This window comes from Trachurus trachurus, assembly GCF_905171665.1.
Source record: "Trachurus trachurus genome assembly, chromosome: 24".
In the NCBI taxonomy this organism is placed as follows: Eukaryota; Metazoa; Chordata; class Actinopteri; order Carangiformes; family Carangidae; genus Trachurus; species Trachurus trachurus.
The window spans coordinates 16,408,656-16,429,436 of record NC_139910.1 but is presented as its reverse complement, the minus strand read 5'-3'; the positions used below and the strand labels follow the sequence as shown (position 1 = coordinate 16,429,436).

At 42.1% G+C, this 20,781-nt stretch overlaps 3 protein-coding genes across 4 annotated transcripts in view; 1 reads left to right on the top strand and 2 right to left on the bottom strand.

Moving 5' to 3' along the window:
• Positions 1-10,850, bottom strand: part of snx17 (sorting nexin 17) — a 28,804-nt gene extending 17,954 nt beyond the window's left edge. Inside the window, exons 1-4 of the mRNA XM_084001038.1 lie at positions 9,916-10,850; positions 5,400-5,474; positions 3,500-3,617; positions 1,933-1,997 (exon numbers count right to left, since the gene is read on the bottom strand). Of these exons, the coding sequence (XP_083857164.1) occupies positions 1,933-1,997; positions 3,500-3,617; positions 5,400-5,474; positions 9,916-9,975 (318 nt within the window). The 5' untranslated portion in view covers positions 9,976-10,850. The remainder of the gene's footprint in view (positions 1-1,932; positions 1,998-3,499; positions 3,618-5,399; positions 5,475-9,915) is intronic.
• A 716-nt stretch (positions 10,851-11,566) lies between these two features.
• On the top strand, positions 11,567-14,462 carry atraid (all-trans retinoic acid-induced differentiation factor). The gene is made up of 7 exons (XM_084001271.1): positions 11,567-11,694; positions 11,875-12,008; positions 12,647-12,715; positions 13,001-13,072; positions 13,161-13,282; positions 13,397-13,497; positions 13,607-14,462. The coding sequence occupies exons 1-7, from the start codon at positions 11,596-11,598 to the stop codon at positions 13,709-13,711; spliced, it is 702 nt and encodes a 233-aa protein (XP_083857397.1). The 5' UTR covers positions 11,567-11,595; the 3' UTR covers positions 13,712-14,462.
• A 641-nt stretch (positions 14,463-15,103) lies between these two features.
• On the bottom strand, positions 15,104-20,023 carry eif2b4 (eukaryotic translation initiation factor 2B, subunit 4 delta). 2 transcript variants are annotated; one of them, XM_084000536.1, is made up of 14 exons: positions 19,968-20,023; positions 19,442-19,479; positions 19,175-19,355; positions 18,765-18,980; positions 18,587-18,669; positions 18,016-18,042; positions 17,383-17,474; positions 17,155-17,269; positions 16,793-16,869; positions 16,589-16,691; positions 16,311-16,438; positions 15,829-16,006; positions 15,550-15,730; positions 15,104-15,454 (listed from the first exon to the last, which is right to left on the bottom strand). In XM_084000536.1, the coding sequence occupies exons 1-14, from the start codon at positions 19,987-19,989 to the stop codon at positions 15,255-15,257; spliced, it is 1,641 nt and encodes a 546-aa protein (XP_083856662.1). In that variant the 5' UTR covers positions 19,990-20,023; the 3' UTR covers positions 15,104-15,254. The 2 variants fall into 2 exon arrangements, with proteins under 2 accessions (XP_083856662.1, XP_083856661.1); XM_084000535.1 differs by lacking the exon at positions 18,016-18,042.
• Positions 20,024-20,781: the final 758 nt, after the last annotated feature.

Genomic DNA, 20,781 nt, shown 5'->3' with positions numbered 1-20,781 from the left:
CTTTCACAGACAACAGGATGGTAAAAACACGAGCTACGGGTTACCTGGAACGCTACCAAGTCGTAGTTGTGACTTGAAGCTGTAACTTACGGTTTCAAAAGCCTGCCTTGAACGCAGCATTAGCCGAAACGGCCATGAAGCTGATATCTGCTTTAACTATAAATTCCTGGCTGTCATCTAGTGTTTACTCTGCAATTACAACTCTCATCAATTGTAATCCTTAATGAATCTTCGGTAACACTTTACTTGAAGGTATCGTCATAAGAGTGACATGACACAGTCATGAACGTGTCATAAACATTATGTCAATGTCATAACGTTGTCATTAAGTGTCATTTGGTTTTTGTAGGGTTAGGGTTAACCGAATGACACTTAATGACAACGTTATGACATTGACATAATGTTTATGACACGTTCATGACTGTGTCATGTCAGTCTTATGACGATACCTTCAAGTAAAGTGTTACCGAATCTTCTATATGGTGTCAAAAAGATGATATTCCTGATTCCCAAATGAATGCCTTGTTTTGTCCAAAATCCCAAAGAGATTCACAGACAGATACTGTAGATCCATTCATAGATAAATCATAGAAGAATAAGGAGACCAATAAATATTCACCAGGAACCAGTTATCACTTATCAGAACAGCTGCATTTATTTTCTGGAAATACACTAATTGTTGCAGCTTTAAGGTTGCCCTCCATTTATTTTAGTGCCGTCAGCTTAGACAGAAATAAAGGAAGTTATATTCATTATTACTGTTGAGTTTGTGCTCTTCTTCATGTCAGACGATGGAACAAAAATCCACAAAAATCAATGATTACAAGTGAAGGAAATAAAGTAAACTGCATAAACCTATGAATATTTCAGAACCCTAAATAGCAGCTTCTGATCTGATGATACCAAATATGAAATCTTAATCTGGCAAACCCCGGTCTCTCCTGTCCTGAGGCAGTATCTCACCACCACCGCTAAATTATCTCTCATCTTTGTTGTTTCCTTTACAGGGAGCCTCCAAGTACACCCTTGCCACTATAGGTGCAGATGAAATGACAACAGCGGGTGGTAACTCATCTCCTATTCTGCACCTGCTGTCCTCGCAGCACGAAACTGTAAGGAGCTGGATGAAGGTGGGGGGCGGGGAGGGGGAAAGAGAGAGAGAGAGACACAGTCTAACAGTCTAATGAGAGAGGAAGACGACGGAGAAGCAGAAGCAGAATGGGTGTGATGTTGCTGCAGACAAATGAATCTGTCCGTGAAGGTTATTGGATTTACAGGCCTCCTGGCGATACAGGTCACAGCTTGAGTGATGACGAATCAACCTGCTACTTGGTCTGAATGTGAAGATGACACATTGTTTTGTGTTTTTTTCCAATCAAGCAGCATCAAACATTCAGTGAGTTTGTGTTGTAACAGCACCGCCGACTTCAGCTAAGAATTTCCTTGCATTTTCAGTACTGCAGAAAGATCTCTTTGGCTAGTCTAATGGGGATGAATCATTAGGTTGGCTCTTATGTTTTTGAACGATATAGTATATGTTCAAAGGGATCCCCACCTACGCAAGATGCAACTGTAATGCTGTATCTGTCTGGCAAAGGGTTGCTTCCCCCCCCTCAGCTGCTGTCATTTCTTCACCCAAACAAAAAACCCAATCCTATAGGACGAGTCGTTTAAAAGTGGAGATGACACAATCCAAGATTAGGGCGTGTGCTGCCACTGACTGCGACGCACAGCAAGAATACAGCCACCTCACTTACCTCACTCCACCACAATGTCAGAAGTAATGACTAGCCGGGCAGAAATGACTGCATCAGCCTTTTGGTTCGAGGAGCACACCCCGCCTCCTCACAGGCCTGTTGACCAACAGCTAACAGCCTAATGCAGGTAGGAGGAGGAGGAATTAAAAAAAAAAGAAAAGAAACATCCACCAACCTGCTGTGCTTTCCTTAAGAAGCTGTTGAACATCTCACTGGCTCCGAGCAAAGGATCCTGACGCACTGTAAACAAAATAAGCATTAGAGAAACAAAATGAGTTCATTGTTCACTGGATGAAGCAGCGGAAGTCAGAAAGAGATATGTTTGCCTTTGAATTGTTAACATCCGCTAAAAGAGTCTCAGCTAATTGCTGGAGTTATGTAAACATAAACCTCCTTAGGCAGAGCCATTTCCAAATTCTTTCTAATTGTCCTCTTATCGTGCGATTTGATTTTCTTTCCTGTGAAATGGGTTCGACCTTTCAAGACATTTGTCAAGGCAATTTAATTTAATGTGCCAAAAAAAAAAAAAGTCTTTATGAAGGGAGGTCAGTAAAAAATGAATTAACTTCTTATCTGGCATCAGTTCAATTAGCTCTAAATTATTGCAAACCATTTTAAACATCATGTAGTCACAAATCCTCTTTTGCTTTCGGTTGATGGAGTTTACGGTGGCAGAATATAGTTTATTGTTTATGTAGGAGGCCAGCATGACTACAATATAACCAAGTGTGTGTGTGTCACTATGTACATTATTGTCCTTCTACAAATTGGTCTAACCCTTTGACAAAATGTGAAAGTTCTGTGAGCCATCTGCGTCAGAGCAGATTGTGTTTGTGGCTGTTCATTTTCCATAACTATGTAAAAAGCTATGATGTAACCAAGTGAACTTGTAGCCAAGAACACCCTGTGTGCGTGTGCTCCCAGACTATGAGCAAATACACACTCGAACAACGCTTCCTTGTTCTGCTGTAACTGCCAGTGCTTGAGAGGATTAAAACAAACCCTGCGCATTGCTGCCAGTTCCACATACTCATGTGTGTGTGCAGAGAGTGCACCCTCGACCTGTTTACAAAATTTGGAATATGTTGAAAAAAAAAAAGAAAAACTCTACAACAGGGAAACGAAACTGTAGTTTGGGACTTTAGACAAAAGTTGATCTTCCCTGGAGGAAAAGGGGGAGATCATCACTACAGGATCCAAACCTATAAACTTTTAAAACCCTCCCAGGTCTGAAATACTGAGTGGGGATTTTTTTTTTCAGGTGTGTCAGCATAACTCTGTCTAGCGAGGCTTTGGCTCAGTGTCCCAGCTGACTGTGCTCTGATCGTCAGCTCTTCACTAAAACACTTTTTGGTTTGTTGTTTTTTTTTTTTTTTTGCTTTTCTATGTCATGAAAAGCCCAGTGTATGGCCGAACTCCCTGCAGACACACAGCCAAGTCATTCTTGTGAACAAACATTTCAAGGAAAACAGTGTTTGTGCACCAAATTGACAGTGTTTCAAAAACAAAAGTCTGTGAAATGCGACCTCTCCCCACCCCCGCCCCTCCCACATACACCGAAAAGGGGAAATAAATTAGCAGGGACATGTGGATTGCAATTCACAGATGACTACTATCTAATTTAAGCACTGACAAAAAAACAACAACAACCTCGATGTAGCTGGAATTAAAATTCTGCCAGGGAGGAAGTGAAATGCCACACAAGCGATGAATAAGAAGTCGGTTTAGTGTGAGCAACTTACCAGCCTGCATGTATTTCTCCAGCTGTTCCCGTCTCTGTTCGACCTCAGCAGGAGTCAGTGTGAAGATCTTCTTTGGAGGGAAGGCAGGCACCACATTGCTGCCATATTCTTTCTTTATCTGTTGGTGCGAAAACACAAGTTGGGAACTTCAACAAAGAGGATGCAGGATTGGAGTCTATACAACCTGTGTTTTTCTGCTTCTGACAGTGAATATTTGAACAGAGTCGAGGAGCACAGTTTTTTTTTTTTCAAATATAAAATGTACAACATCTGTGCGAGCAGATATGTGGGTTTATGCGATTTAACTCATTAAGTTCGGCACAGAGTGGCCGTCCCTTGAATTAGTTAGGGATTCATTTTTCAAGGAGGTATGTTCATGCTGTTCGAGATGAATCACAGGTTTATTTTGAGCCCTGTTTCAACGACTAGCTGGTGGAGTTTCCGTGCATAGCACACACACGCATGCAAACACACACACACACAGACACAGACACATCTGGCACCCTGCAAGTCTAGTCATTCCAAGTTTACTTTGTCTTCCAGCTTCTTGACTCATTTCTTCCCCTTTTGTGTCATATAAAGGCTGGGAGCTTTGAACCGTGGAGGTCTTAAACTAAGACCTCACGAATCTAGTCTCACACATCAAATGTGGTTTAATTTTAACCTGTATGTCGCTGCGGGCTAAAGCTGTGCATCACACTCATTAGGAATTCATGAACACTTTTTTTCCCCCTCGTTATAAAGTCCTCAGGTCCTGCACATATGGTGTGATGAAAGCAGACCACAGAGGAAGAGAGGTGATTTTCACCTCAACATACTGCCCTTTGGTATTTTCAGTCCGCCAGAGGCAGCACTGGTTACACATACAAATCAGCTCACTGAGGAGACACCGAGCACAGGTTACAGATTCATCGGTCCCCTAAATCTGAAACAAATCCCAGCTCATTTCAAGTCTTTACAGAGGAGAAAACAAGAGGAGTAGTTAACACTCAAACTTTTCACAGCAATAAATGAGCAGGAGCGCCGCAATCGCCACATAATATTCTGGGTTCACGCAAACACCACAGAAAGCCCTTTGGGGTTGATGCTTATAGATTCGAGTGTGTCTTCCTCACACCCTGTTGCCAGGCAACGGCAACTGTCAGACTGGTTAATACGGACTTGAGAAAGAAGACAGCAAAGTTTGGGCCTTCCATGCTTGTTTATTAATGTGCGAAAACAGGAAATGGGACATTTCTCTCAACAACACGGGTGCATTGTTGATGAAGATCCTATGGCACACAGAGCTCACAGGAAGTCAACCAGACAATCAACAATAAAACCATCTTTTGCAAACAATGCATGCACCTCCTAAACATAAGCCACTTTCAGGACTGTGTTTATTTTCAACCGCAGTGCTACAAAAAAAAACAAGTACATGCTGAAGACACTAATTGCCCAATAACACAGTTCTAACAAATAGCTGTGGCTCTGTGTAAAGTTTAACTGAGGCAAAGACCAAAAAAATCATCGAGACCAGGCAACTCTACACTTTCCAACAACATTGCTTTTTCAGATTAAGTTCCTTTTCCCAGCAGGTGAAGTGAAAGAAAGGCCAAGAACATTCCTTCCATGTCACCCACCCCCTCCATCCTCCTCCACAATGCTGCCCATTTACATGCAATGGTCTGAACTCTAGGTGGGACAGCAGCGGCACAAGGCTTCAAGCCATCGCAGGCGTGATTGAAAGTGACTGGATGCTGGCGTATTGACCGTATGACACAAAGACGAGTGAAAGGTCACGCTGGGTGGACGTGGTGGCATTTGAACAGGTTTCAGTGTGCCACACATGCAGGACCGGTCACTTCTGGTCTAAACCACACTGACAGCGAAGGGTATATTATGACAGCTCAAGCCTTACCTGTTCATGGAGGCCAAGAAGTTGACTGTAGCGTACCCGACAGTGCAGGACACCGTTAACGTGGATGTTGTATGCCTGTTGGAAAGAGAGGGGACAAAGGTGAGGATATATTGCAGAAAGGCTAAACTTCAAACCTGTGTAGTGATCTCTTTTCTATAAAAACACACTTAATAGTGGAAACACAGGTGTGAAAATATCAGAATGAACTAAAGGGATGACTCTCAAATAACAAAATCCCTTCTTGAACTGCAAATCTCATTAAATAAAATGCATCAGTCCAAAGTTGATGGTAATTCCTTCAAATGCATTCCCCCAGACGCCACATTATAAATTCAGAGCACAGGTAAAACCACAGTGGGTGACAGACAACAGCAAAGCAACAGCAATTCATCCCTCAGAGCATTCAACTCATCCCAACTTATTTCAACTTCTCTCACCGCCGAGTGTCTCCTCACTCTTTGTTTTCATTAGGAAGACCAAACCGATGAAGTGTGAATGTGGATTCAATCAAACCCTGCTGATTTCCACAGGGGAAAACAGAACCTGCTGCATATTTTCCAATCAAACCAGCTGTGCATTGCATTATACTGTGGCAAACAAATACAGAAAGCAAAAAACAAAACAAAAAAAAAACCACAGGAAGAATCATTAATTGTTTCTCCGAGACTCCCCTTTTTTGTTCTGATGGGAGATATCAGTGGATACTCCTCCAAAAAAACACCATTTGGAAAAAGCTATCTGCTGTAAAGTCATACTTTTCACATCAGATGCCTCATTAAGTGTTGGGAATGACACTAGACCACATAAATAACAAAGTGAAGAGGGGGGGAAACAACTCTTAAGTTTACCCATATACAGACTCCTGCACGAAAAAACAGCACCCTTGAACTGTAAAAAGAAGCCAGTGTTTTTCACAAGGTGCCACAAGCCTGTATAACCACCAGTCGATCTTGCTGCTCTAAATAATAAAACTGCCCTCGTTTTTCTTTTAGAGAAAACAGCTAAAAGATATGAGGCTGTAACTTTTCCACAACAGACTCTACTGGTGAAAACTCAAAAGCTGCTAAAGGTTCGGCTAATGTTGCGATGAAAGCAATCTGTAGCTACCACCACTACCATCAACTCCTAGGATATTACCACTACCTTTCCTTACTCCAGCTTGGTACCTAAGTGTCTTGGTACCTAAGACACTTAACTCATGATATGACTAAGCTGTTTTGTTATCGGCAACAATATTTGCTCCTTCCTTTGTTAAGTAATGTAACCGTGCACCTGGCTGTGTCCAGCTCTGGCCAAGAATGAGAGGAAGTGTAACCTTGAGGACATTTCCCATTTGGGTGTCAAAGCACAAACCTATCAGTGCTTTAATCTCCTTCTCCGTCCGTCTCAATGAATATTTATAGTCAACATCATGGTGGGTCATCGGTCGAAACAAAAGGACTCCTGACCACATTGTTGCATGCGGTTGCACATGCCATGACTGATCTACTGTGCTGATCAATAGGAAAACAGGAAAGACACAAATTAAAACTTCAGGAGAGAAAGAGGAAGGCAAAAAACAAAAAAAAAGTTGGAGGAAAGCCAGTGAATGGACTGAAAAATGTGCATGTAGGCAGTATCCAGGCAGGAAGGAAGAATGAGTATGCAGAATGTCTTGGCTGTGTTTGATAACGCAAAAAAAAGAATTACCCAAATTTTTCAGTGAATTGCAAACACTTTGACAGGATTCATGACTTCCAATATAACCACTATAATCTACTGCTCTAACTCCAAACCAAAACATATTTAAATCCTACAATTCTTGATCCCAATCAGACCCTTAATCAGGTGAAAACAAAAACAAAAAACATTTCAAATATTTGACATTTAAATGTTTCTGATGTGGTTAAAAAAGAAGATAAGATGAAGATAAGATTATAAAATGTTTTTGTCATGAAGAGGACATAATCAGAATCGAAACACTACCTACATGTTTTTCATCTGACAAGGATCCGACTACGAATCACAGGTTTTGTTTTGGAGCCAGTGTTCAGGTGCCGTTCTTTCAGTCTCCTGCAGCCCTGCACCAACCTTCTTGTTTCCACACAACGTGATGCACGGGTGGGTTGAAATCAGTTTCGGTCCTGAGATGAGTCCTTATTTGAGCACATTTTTAAAAAAAAACTGTCTGGCTCCCTTCGTTTGTATTGTACATATTTCTCTCTGCCAGATGTGGGCTGATGAAGGCATGCTGCTGAGCACGACTACCACGGCTTGCAACACCATGAAGAGAAACAGACTTACTTGCTCATTTCGAAGTCCTAACCTGCTTCTTTCCCAAAGTAAATGAGTCACCATCACCTACAGTAGCACCAAAGATGATCTCTCTCTCTCCTTATACACACCCACAACAGGCAGAAACATATACAGCAAAAACCATGTGAACCAGATGCAGAAGATACAGTCACTCTACTAGATAACAGGAAGCATGAGCGCTCAAAAATAAAGATTCATCTGTGTTTTCACAGCTCCATATTTAAAAAACTGCAGCCCTTGTTATTCTAAAAAGCCCTGTGCAAACTCTGCAGATTCTGTGGCCTGCTGGTTCCAAGGTACACAACACATCTCTCAGCATTATAATCAAGCAAAGTCCCTTCCTGTGGGCCGGTTACAGGAAGGTCACAATGACAGTCATAGGACTGCCAGACGAGAGGTGAAAAGCCGTCGCTTTTACAGCTCCCACTGCAGCAGCACGGGCTAAAAATTCACTCTGGCAGGTAGAAAGGAGCCAGATATGGCACCTGAAATTCTCAGTTTAGAAACACACCGATTATCTGCGGCAGGATTAGGTGTTTGAAGAACAATACGGAGGAAAAGTGACTGACTGACTAAATTCCTGTACAATAAAATACTATGTCAACTTCTCCAGGGGAAGGATCTCCATTTAGAGCCAGAGCTAATTCTGAACATGTTTGTGCAGCAGTGACACTGAACCCACAAATATTAACAAGCTGATTCCAAGATTATTTTTTTCCCCCTTTTTGAAGCACATGGAGTTGAGATGCGAAAGCAGCATACTCAAGTTATGTGGCATTGAGAGCAGCCAGTGTGGCATCACATGGAAATCAGATGTTGCAGATGTTATTTCAAAGCATCTGGTGGATATGAGAGTAGCTGCATTCTTTTATAAAGCATCTGATACAAAAACTCTCCCCTTTAAACAAAAACAATGGCCCTAATATCCTACGCCTGTTTGTTGTTGTAGTGTTACTTCATATCATATTCATTAGGAACAAGAAATAAACTTGAACCCAGCCGTTCCCTAGCAACATAATGACTTTTGCTCAGGGGTACATCTTTTTTTATAGGCATGATAAAAAGACAAGCATTCACACCAGAGCGGCTGTCTAAATGTTTTCTAAATCATCACGGAAAAATGATTTTGAGTTGACACTAATTATTCAGAACAATACTCCCTCTGTCGCACATTAGCGCTGACTGTGTGTGTGTGTGTGTGTGTGTGTGTGTGTGTGTGTGTGTGTGTGTGTGTGTGTGTGTGTGTGTGTGTGTGTGTGTGTGTGTGTGTGTGTGTGTGTGTGTGACTGACGTTCATGCTATATGAGGAAAACAGTGCTATACTACCTTAAAATCTTAAAATGGTTCATGTCTATGATGCTTCACCCTGGCTGTCCTTGACCAACCCCCATGAATTATACCCCTCACAACAACAACAACAACAGCCAACGACTGCCAATGTGTCAAGGCAACACAAGGCGTAGCACCTTTCAAACACCACTGTGATTCAAAGTGTGTTAGACAGGCTAGAAAACAGCATTTAAAAGACAACGGGGGAACACAAGAGAGCAAAAGAAAACAAACACACACGGCCAACAGGAGCCAACTGTTAAGTAATGTTGGCTGTATTTTTCTCTCTAATTAACAAGTGGGACTGTCAGTGTCACCGTGATGATGGCAAAACTGAAATGCTGACTCAAATCTGTACAACAAAAGGGACTCTGTCGTAGCCCGGGGTGAGACAACACACTCAAGTTTCCTCTGATGTCAGTAAATCAGCCTCAGACAGATGGGTGAAACACAACACAAATGTTAGACAAAGTTCACTGTCAAATAAATTGTTAACTCATGGTAGCCTAAAGGCCAGGGGCTCCTTTCTTGTTGACCACTTTCACTTCACTTCCTCACGTTTTCATCATTTTCTATGTCAAAGTTAATTTATGGTATCTATCTAGACTTGATCTTCATGAAACAAATGAAGTGGACGTGGCACAAATTGGCCAAGTGTGGTCTGGTCTCACAGAAGCCACAGCTGATTTTTTTTTATTATTGAATTAGGCAGTTGTTTATCTTGTGCTGACACATCTCTGCTCCTGCTATTAGATCATTTAGGCTACAGCAATAAATACAGAAACTTGTGCTGCCTCTAGCTGCCTTGACCACTACTTTGCCTACAGTGGAAACAGGTACAGACAAAAAAACACAACAACAACAAAAACACAAATTATAATGCTCTGCTCACCACATAGGTTGATCCATTTTCTCCTGAGCGGACCTCCGTCTCGGGGATGGAAAAATGCATTTTAACCCCCTGAAGGCAGCACTGTAGTCTCTCCTGGTGCCAGACGACAAGTCCTTAAACGCCTCCTCCACCACCACCACCACCAGAAGGAGAATAAGAAGAAGAAGACACCACAGTTTTCCCACAAAGTCCACTGCAGTGACTGTCGGCGGTGACTGCTGCTGAGAAGGAGGAGGAGGAGGAGGAGGAGGAGGAGGAGGCTCTCTCACGGTTCATCCACTGGTTTGGGAGTCCGGGGAGAAAGCGGTGGTGCCAGGCTGGAGCAGCAGACACCGACCGCTGACGACTTTTGATATCAACACAACAAACTCATGTAGCAGCAGCAGCAGCAGCAGCAGCTCAGCTAAACCTAGGACTGCTCACATCAAAACTTCTCCCCACGTCCGTCCGTGTGTATGTGTGTGTGTTAAACTTTTCTCACTGCCGTCCCCGGAGCAGCAGCAGCAGCAGCAGCCATGTTGCAAGTGTTAAGTAATTACACCTTTTTACTCTGTTGGTGCTGAAAAATATATCGTTTTCGCCCACGCACTTCGGAGTAAATTCGTGATAACTTAACAAAAGCTACTCACAGCTCACAAGTCACGGGTGATTCAGCTCATTAGCGCAGCCGGGTGAAGTTTTATGAGACATAAAAAAAGGTGCAGCTGGTTCCTCCTGCAATAAGCCCCACACACCGTCGCAGAGCCGTCGGTAAAAACGTTTCGGAGTATAAAGAGGGGACAGTTGCACTTGTTGTGGTGTTTGCTTGTTTTTTCCCCGCCTCCTACATCTGCTGAAGAAGAGTGAGTTCGGCGGAGGAGTATGTGCATAGAGAAAACGTGACAGAAACCGCAAGAAAAACAGGCAGATGTACGGTACCATTAGCGTCAAGCCATCCTCTGTTCTGTGTATCTAGTGGCCCATCAAGAGGCATTGCAACAATCCTTCAGGGCCGAACCATTTCATGCTCAGCCGGGAGGGGGGTTCAAGTTATTACGGGTGATAAAAAACCAAGACAACTGGCATTATTTCCGTCACTTGTTTTACACTTGAGGATATTAATGTAATATATACGTTTTTTAATATACTACATGTACGCTTTCAGATGTACTTTGGATATTTTATAATCAGGTAACTCGTGGGACCCACTTTATTTGGTACAATCCAAAGGGACAGTGAAAGCGCAGTCAAAATTCATTAGTCAGAAAAAAATGCGTCTAAATTTTGTCAAAACAAAAACTAAAAAATCTAATTAAATACAGCTGTTAATGTTACAGCCGTGGGATTTTCCTCATTAGCTAATTTATTATCAGAGTCATAATGATTATATATTTTTTTTTCTAATGTTTTACATGTTTGCTACAGCATTAAATTCAGAGCAAAGGTACTTCTAGGTGTAGAATTAAGTATTTCAACATTGTATCACAATTTCTGCACAAATAAACAACAACATTGCTTGCTTAAGTCTTAACTCCCTACAGTTGTCTATTCTCGATGGCCCCTGATAATATTACATTTAATCTTCACAAATTCGTTGTATGCGTTTTTGCAGCGCAAAATTCAATTGGACTTCTGGTTGTGTAGTGTAGGAGCAGCTTCCTGTCACATGTCCGCTACAGTAGGATCATATGACTCCAGTCGATGAAAATGAAAGCTGGACACAGCCAGCTGAAACCTGTGGTGCTTATTTTGATCTTTAATTTATGTTTTAACGCGAGTTATCAGCTGACTGAGCTGCAGGTAAGACTGGGATTTATCTACAGCTGTGGTCTTTAACGGGGAGAAATAAACGACGCAGTACACGGTCATAACGCGAATAAACTCAATGTTTTGGTATCCGTAGTAGCATTATAAGCGCGAGATGGCTGGAAATGTTGTTGTTTACAATCTTATTAATATATATATTCTGTGTAATCTCAGGTATGTAAGCTCTGCAGCGGCTCCGTGTTAAATGGCACCGCTGTGGGAGAGTTTTGCTCCGACTCCGCGGGACGGGTAGACGGACGCTGCTGCTTGAGAAACGACAATACAACTGACCCTGAACACATCATCGGGTAGGACCTCAGTGTTGCCTTCAGGGTGTTTTAGTTTTACGTTAAAAATGGCCTGTGGTTAACTAGTTATAATAAAGTTAATACATGCTGTATGAAGTAATAATATACATATGGATAGACAACTTACAGAAACATAAATAACTATACCAAGTGGGAAAATGCAAGTTATTATAAAATAATAATTCAATAATTACTTATTTCATTATTTATTTTTCTGTTTTTTAAATCCTATTTTTCAGTGTGTGTGTGTGTGTGTGTGCTTGTATTTGTCTTTCTTACAAAATACAAAATTAAAACTTTTGCAGTCCTTTTATTTTACTATATCACTATTATGTTGATATTACACTTTGACATAGTGCATGTGGTTTGGTCTTCATAAGGCCCCGATGTCTTTTCTTTTATAATAAGGTTAGTAGAGTCTGGGTCAGTGGAAATGAAACAATGTGTTTGGGTTGAGAAAACTTTTTTCTGCTTTGTCATCAGTTTTTGTATGACTTCCCTGTTACTCTGTTGCCAGTGCCAGCGTTGTTGCAGCCGCTGTCCCTGTTTGACTCCAGTTACAACACAGGCTTTTGCAACTTCAGTCAGATCTTTACAGTGTGTGTTTGTGTGTGTGTCTGTGTGTTTGTGTGTGTTAGGTTGGATCTATCCAACTGTTCGCTAACTCACATTGAGGATCTTCAGGAGGCATCAACAGCGTTAATGATGTACGTACAGTTAATAATACAATTTCATTCTAATTTACACATCATTCAGCACAGTGGGCACACACACACACACAAAATGAGCACCCAGCCTGGATTCATCCTCTGTGGCTCTGACATTATTTTTAAAGCAAATAATGAGCTGCACTCATCACTAGTGAACATGTTGAGTCAGAGTCTGCATCATCAGACGGACCTGGATCGCATTAAGTTGTTGTAGACCTTATATGGAACCATTTGTCTTTGCCTTTCCAAAAGTATTTTACTTAATAAACCTTTGTTTTTCAGGGACCTCTCAAATAATCCCATTGTCAACATGAGTGACACGGCATTTCAAGGATTCGTCGAGTTAAATATTATGTAAGTACATAGTTATAATGTTTGTCTAAGGTGCTCATGAGTATAAAGTTAGTTGTACTCCATTATAACTTAAATTGTGTGTCTTTAGGATTGTACCAGGAGACATAGCTTGTCCTGGAGGTAACGCATCCTGGTCAAAGGTGGAGGTCAGAGATGGAAATCGTATTTGTGAAGGCCAGAAAAATGTGTGCAACCAGACTGGACAGCTGTGTAAGTTCCCATCCGATCATTTTCCACTGCGACAAAAGAAAAAAATCTCAAACTGCAGTAGCTCTCTGGTTATGTGTGACATCTGTTCATCCCATAATAACTGACTATCCTCAGCCATGACCTGCCCGGAGAACTCCCTCTGCGCCCCCTACGGCCCTGGCTTGTTCGAGTGCAGCTGTGCTGACAAGTACCATGGATACAAGTGTCTTCGGGAGGTCGGTCCTGCACACAACTTCATCCGAGTCGTTCACATTATCACCAAGTTTAACACCACTGCACTTAACTCTCATGATTATAATGCATTCTGTAATGTTAATGTTATAGGGGCAGTTCCCAGTGCTCCAGGTGTTTGGGCCTCTCGGAGCGTCTACGGTCGTGCTCTCTGTCCTGCTGTGGGTCACACAGAGACGAAAGGTCAAACCCCTCTGAGCCTGAACTGTGCAGCGGTCTGGTTTTTGTTTTTATCTTTACCTGCAATGGATCTACTGAGCTGAAACTGACTATTCTGAAAGGGAAATATGCTGACACAAAGTCTGAGGTCACCCCAGGCTGCTTTTAGACATTTTTATTTAATTTTTAAATATTTCTGGGCGCAGCTGTTTTACTTAAGGGGATTCCTAAATCTGACATTTGACTGTTTTATTACTGAATCCTTAATGCAAATATAGAGAGAGGATTCATCCTCCTCAAAACTTTTAACTACGATTTGTAAATTATTGTCAAAAATGACCACTGTAATTAAGTGTAATTACATGTAACTGACACTGCTTATTAACAAAGATGTTGTGTTGAAACTGAACATTTGCTCACTGTAAGCCATACCAAATATGTACTGAATGAGTTTATACAATGGAACCAAACATCCTGAAGCATGTATGAGGGGATTTGGCCCGTTTGACTGCATGTTGAAAACCAGGTTCATAACATGATTCATCATGTAAGCCATTAAAACCTGAGTTTATCTACTACAGTGTAATTAGGCATCACTTGCTGTGACCACATCTGGCATGTTTCAATGTTGTGTACCTATTGTTGAGCTACACTCCACTCACTATCTGATGAAATGTGTGAATTATAAAAACATGTAGTAACTTGGAAAATGTGTTGATGTTGATTGATGGTTGAGTCGGTTCGGTGCTTCTACCTAATCAGGGTTCCAAATAAACTTCTCAAAACAGTACATGTACTACTTTTCTTGAGCTGACACCAATAACTTCAGCATATATATATATATACCAAAGTGAATATTCAATAGTGTTTTTATACAGTGAATGTTGAATCTACTCAAAATGATCCTGTAAACTTTACATTTAGTAATTGAATAGCCCTGCTGTAAAGAATCAAGCACTGTGCAGGAAATGCTGCTTTATAATCTTTGACTTTGTGTTGGACTAAAATGTGTTCCTGTATGAAAGTTGAAGCACGTGAATATCATACAACAATAAACCAGTTGAGTTGAGTTCCTTTGCCAAAACCAGGTTTATCTTCTTCCCTCTTATCCTGTTCTGTTGATGAAGTCATTAAAAACTAGTCTGGAGAATAGCAGCCATAAAACTCCTCTGAGATATCGCAGATCCAACTGTAATTAAAGAACCATTTATGGCTAGTTTAAAATTGCATGCTGTGGTTGACAACCAGAGCATGTTGTGAAGCACAAGGGAATTGTTCTGCTCTAAATACTGGCAATTAAATGTTCTGTTGTGAAGAAACAGTTTGTAACAGGGATCTCGGCTTTTCCCCGGCGTTAGAAGAGACACGACTCGTGCTCTCATCCTATCAGCCATGCTAACAGAAAACACACACATGGACTCGGTTTAAAAAGCTTATGCCATTTCAGATATATATTTATTGCATGCTAAAAGCACGATATTTTGTGTTGTGTGCAAGCATCTGTGCACACAAACTCCCCCGCCCCCATCAAACAAACAGAGAAACAGCCTCTGGGCTCAGACTGAAGTGAGATGGAGGTTGTTCACTGGTCTATGTTTTTGACTCGCAGCACCACAGGGACCGAGGTGCACGGGATCATCCCCAGGTCTGTGATGACCAGGTCCACGAAATCAGGCGGCGTCACGTCGTACACCAGGTTGAGCAGGCCCAGAGAGTCCACTTGCTGCCAGTCCTCCAGCTGAGTCTTTCCCTTACGGGTCACGATGAGGTCATCGGGGTCGTCTGGAAAATGACACAAGCGTTGAGTGCGACAGCCCCGAGCGAAGTTACAAAAGCAGAATTTGCAGCGGGAACGACGAAAAGTCAAAAGAATTTACCGAGTTCATTGGACACGAAGGAATCCGTCTGCACCCTCTCACAAAACTTGTAGGTCTCACAACACACCAGCACAGGCACGTTAAAGGCTTTGGCCACCAGAGCTATCTGTGACGTCCCCACACGAGACATGACGTAGCCGTTAGCCAGCAGAGCGTGAGCGCCAAGGAACACCTTGGACACCTACAACAGGAGAATGAAGAAACTTAATGAGCTTTGACAAATGGAGCAATAAACTGCTTTAACAGAACAATGTCGGTGATTCGCTCGGTCTGCTTCACCTCTGGAAGGATGTAGGAGACAGCAGAGATAAGGACGTAGGTGCAGCTGATGCCTTTCTGGACCAGGCGCCTCAGGGCCTCTCTGCCTTCCAGCCGAGGCCGACTGTCCACCACGATCACGCGGAACTGCCGGCCTTTCTCGAAGGCCTCGCACAAGATGTGGTTGACCAGCGACGAGCTGAGCCGCGGGGAGGCGAGAGCAGACGTGAAAAATGGAGATGTGGTTGAGTCAGACGAAGATGTGGAGGGGAAGGGTTGGGTGGTTTGAGCGTTATTAAAACAGGGAAGAGAAAGCGTTACGAGTCGTTTAAAAAAGGGTTGGTGTCTGGAGACGTAAGTGTTACATTTCTTCATCATGACAAACTATTGGGCAACACTAAGTAACGAGGAACCAGCAGTTTAACGACTAAAAATAAGCAGTCAAAGTCATGGCAACAAGAGTTTTTTTTTTCTCCCTGCAAATCATCTTTAAAAAGGCTCACCATCCGTAAACTAGGATGACGTCTCCATCACTGATCTTCTCTATGGAGTACTTGGCAATAGCTTTAGCAGCGAGAACGATCTTCTCATCAATGTAGCATTGGATACAGTTAATCAGTTTCTTCTTTGCCTACACACAGAGAGAGAGAGAGAGAGAGAGAGAGAACAAGAGGAGAGGAGGTGGAGAATGAAAATCTGTAATGTTAAGTTTAGTCAATGGAAAATGATATGCAACACATTCGCTGGTTCAATTATGAGAAAATACAAATGTGACAATAACCTCCTCTTCTTTGCATTGACTGGGAATATTAGAGATCTCCTTCTTGATGTATTTGATTGCGTTACCCATGCTGGCTGACAGAGGGCGACATTGATTTAAAAAACTGTAAGAAAAAAAGAGGAAAATTACAAAAAATTTAGGTAAATATGCAGAAACATGAACGATGAATAGTTCCACTAAATGTCTCCAACTTCATGTTTTTACCTGATATACGGTTTCAGCTTGTTTACCAAGTCTCTAGAGAGCTCCTCATTTGGAGGTGTAGTATAGTCCCTTATTACCTGAGGATACAAACAGTACAGTAAACAAAGATTTTGACTTCCTTTACCTTCATGTTGTATTGTAACAAAAGAAGAAGTGAACTGAAAACAATTATCTCAGTTGGTAAAGTTATGTGGAAATTTAACACAGCTAATTTTGTTTGTAAAAACATTTCTGGCCTTGAGAAGTGTTTATAATATATTTTTACATGTTTTGCCAAATACAACAAGAAAATAGAGCGAGTACACTGATACAGATGAATGTTTTGTTGCTGGATGAATGGTGTGTGTCATGTGGGGCTGTACCTGTTTGAAGGCATGCAGCAGAGCTACAGAGCGAGCGTTGGATCCTGCTACAATGCCCTGTGAATACTGGAGACCCAGTCGAACAATAGCAGGGTGAATGACCGTGGAGGGAATGCTGCAGCGGGAAAACCACAGAGTCAACTGTGAGTTTATTTAATACATCTTAACTGAAACACACACACTCATCGAACTTCTCTCAAACAAAGCTGCTGCGTCCAGTCAGTTTACCTGAGTTGCTGTGTTAGAGGGGCTTTGCGACTGTACTGGTGAAGGTGAGAGAACAGACTGACTTTGTAGCCGTAGTCTGACCGGAAAGGGATCTGAAATCACACATCCAGCAGTTCAGGGGGTTACAAAACACAGATCATTAGGGTTGACACACAGTCACAGCACAGACTCAACACAGTTCAATACACAGATAAGTCTGTGGACCACACAGCAAAACTAAATGGACTACTGAGGCAAAAAATCAAACGGCTACAATCAAGTTGTGCTGTGAGAGGCTTTTTCATGTTTAACTTCCATTATGTATGATTTTGTTGTAAACACAACACTCTGAACACAATCAGTGCAGCTGTATGGATTAAACCCAAAGAGCTGCACAGCAAACAGCTCGGCCTCGCAGGTGAACACAAAAGAAAAAAAGGAAACAATGAAAAACACAACTAAAAACTACTGAAACAAACACAACCGACGAGTCGCACACATCACCTCCGTCAAAACAGAGCAAACAGAGAAGTCTGCATCTCTAACTTCCCAACAAATGAGTGGCGTCAGACATCAACAACAGTTAAAGGTTAGCAAACATAAAAAAAAGAGACAAATGTCAGTGGCACACAGTCAAGAAAGTCAGACCTTAACCTTTGTAGCAGCATTGTACTCTGGCGTCTGAAAGAAATGTTACGTACAATCACATGCATTTATAGTTATGTGGAGTTGCAGTGAGTAACAAAAAATGATGAAAACATTATTTTAGAGGTGTTGGTTGGATGCTCAGGAGTGTGACGGTGACCTTTATCTTAAGTGTGAATGGAAATGGCAGAGAGCTTTCTGTTTATTCCTAATTAGGCATCATATTGTGACTCACACCTTTAATGTGTCTGACAGTGTAGTGTGTGAGCCACACTACACAAAGACCAAGTGTCTGCCTTTCTACAAATCACACATTATGTGGTATATTATTCTCTATAGATGCCTGGTTAAATCACCCAACATCCAGGCAGTTCACACTTTTTAAGTCATAAAGACTCATTAACATGCAGTTCAATATCAGATTGTGCTTTACAGATTCTAGGTATTAACAGGGGATGCATGGGGGGTGTCCAAAAAATGTGTGCCTGACAGTTTATTGCTGATGTCAAGATGTCTTGAATCAGGCAAAGCATGCTTCACCGATAAAATGTTTTTAGAAATAACATTTAAAGTGACAAACCTGTTGTCTTTCCAACTTCTTGGCCAATTTCTTTAAAACATCTGGGTTGTCGGCTTGGATGTGCTCCGGGAGCCTCTTTACCACTGAAAAGACACATGAAGAGTGTGACTTTCTCCTCAGTTTATAACACACATGTTCAGTTTGTCTGGATTATTGTCTTCACTTCTGGCTACCGTACCTGGCTGCAGCTCGCTGGGCGGTGCTTTGGCTTTGGCCAAGGAAGACTGCTGACCCACCTCTCCCTTCTTGCCCTGTTTGGACGCCCTCTCTGCCTCTTGCCGAACTCGCCTCTCAGCTTTCAGCTCTGCTTTGCTCTTAGCGGGCTTGTCGGCCGGGGCAGGAGCCTCTGAGGCGGGCACGGGGACCGCTGCAGGGACAGGCACTGCTGAAGGAGCTGGACGACACACAGGCGGATGTGGAGCGTTAAGATTAGAAGTGCAATACGGATCAGAAATAGAGGGACAATTTTCTTTACTGAAAGAATAAAGGTGATTTGACAATGTCACAGTAAGCAAAAACAATACGAGCATGGCTTATTTCACACAGCTGTGGCCAGAAGTTGCTGTACCCTGTGAACATCATCCGTACCTTTCTGTGTTGTGGGTTGTGTCGGAGGTTGGGAAGCTGGAGCGGCTGCACTCTGAGACTTCTTCTCTTTCTCACTTTCCTGTGAAGCCTTCTCATCTTTCTTCTCTTTGTTTTTCTTCTGCTGTTTCTTCTCCTTCCTCATCCGCTGCTTCTCCTCCTTGGTCAGCTCTCTGCCTTCATTCTGTCACAGACAACTTTACCATTAGGACACAGAGCTAAAAATGAAACTAGAGCAAGGAACTAGAGCAAAAAGAAACAAACACAAACCTTTGTTCGTTCAATATCCTCCTTTTTTACAGGTCCATCTGTGAAATGGTTGCATATGTCATATGGTTACATCAGTTTGTAACACACTTCATTATTAACAGGCAGTGGTGTCAGGACCAGCCCTCTGTCCTGGTGACGCTGTTGGCTGCTTGCATGGCACCGAGCTGAACCGGGCTGAACCGGGCTAACGACACCAGTAACCAAACTGGTTCATGAACACCGGCTTCACGACAGCGTTGCAACTTAAACAAGTCGTGTTTTAGTTGTGCAGTCCATTTAAAAACGACTTGGAAAGATGATGCAATAACATTAGGATGCCTGACGTTGAACTGCAACAGTCTGGCGTGCGGCGCTAACGTTAGCACAGCTAGCTTTTGGAAAGTCTGCTCCGCTACGGGGCCAAAGACAAACACCGCAAAACAACAATTACAAGCGCGACACATTTTGTCTCCGCGCCCACTGTAAAAATAACCAAAACACGTGAACACAGATATAAAGTCCAGATGTTAGTCGCTCCCAAACTCACCTGTCACTCCACTGTCAGCCATGTTTACGCTGCCGCTTCGCTTCCTCTGCTCCTGCACGAACTACAGCGGCGAGAAACCACAGCGCCCCCTGGCGGAGACCAATAGCTGCCACAGCGGCTTTCACTGAACTCAGGGCTGTCGCACTCATTTTTAGTGCAGGGGCCACATACAGTAGAATAAGCATAGTAGCCCAGAAATAATCAGAACTAAATGTTTCCCTTTTGTTTTAGTGCAAAAGAAAAAGTACATTACTCCCCTATCCTTACTATCCTTTTACAAAACAAACTGTATTATGAATAACCTGAAATTTCCTGAGTCATTTTCACACTTTGCAAATGTATTGCAAAGTTATTCTTACCCCTGACTTAACTGCTTGCTTGATGATCCATTATCTTGTAAAAAAATATATATATATATTGTATCTAACATTTAATCTGGAATTAATTACTTTGATACCTATGAATAACATATTTATCCAAATGTTTATTCATTTATCAGTAAACATGGCATTGTAGCAATATAACTTAGCTATGATAAATCATACTTTAACCCTTTAAAGAAGGAAACAGTTTGAAACTGCTTTAAAAGAGCTGTCGATATGTGATCAGTTTGTGGTGCTGTTAAATTGTACAGTGCTATGGCTACGTTTACCTAACCTGCTGTACATCCAGCTCTTCAGCATATATTGAGATTGCAACCTTCAATCCTTTTCATAGATCAAGGATCCATGCAAGCTATGAATATGCTGTTAATATCATGATAACAATTTCAAAACTGTTCTAACACACACACTGGGTCTCATTCATGAAACGT

Excerpts from the sequence above, each read along its gene's own strand:
- atraid (XM_084001271.1), top strand. The coding sequence starts at position 11,596 with ATGAAAATGAAAGCTGGACACAGCCAGCTGAAACCTGTGGTGCTTATT. Across the intron at positions 13,073-13,160 it reads TTCGTCGAGTTAAATATTAT|GATTGTACCAGGAGACATAG; the intron begins GTAAGTACATAG and ends GTGTGTCTTTAG. Across the intron at positions 13,283-13,396 it reads CAACCAGACTGGACAGCTGT|CCATGACCTGCCCGGAGAAC; the intron begins GTAAGTTCCCAT and ends GACTATCCTCAG.
- eif2b4 (XM_084000536.1), bottom strand. The coding sequence starts at position 19,989 with ATGGCTGACAGTGGAGTGACAG. Across the intron at positions 19,356-19,441 it reads AGGATATTGAACGAACAAAG|AATGAAGGCAGAGAGCTGAC; the intron begins GTTTGTGTTTGT and ends TGTCTGTGACAG. Across the intron at positions 16,870-17,154 it reads TGCTGCATGCCTTCAAACAG|GTAATAAGGGACTATACTAC; the intron begins GTACAGCCCCAC and ends TTGTATCCTCAG.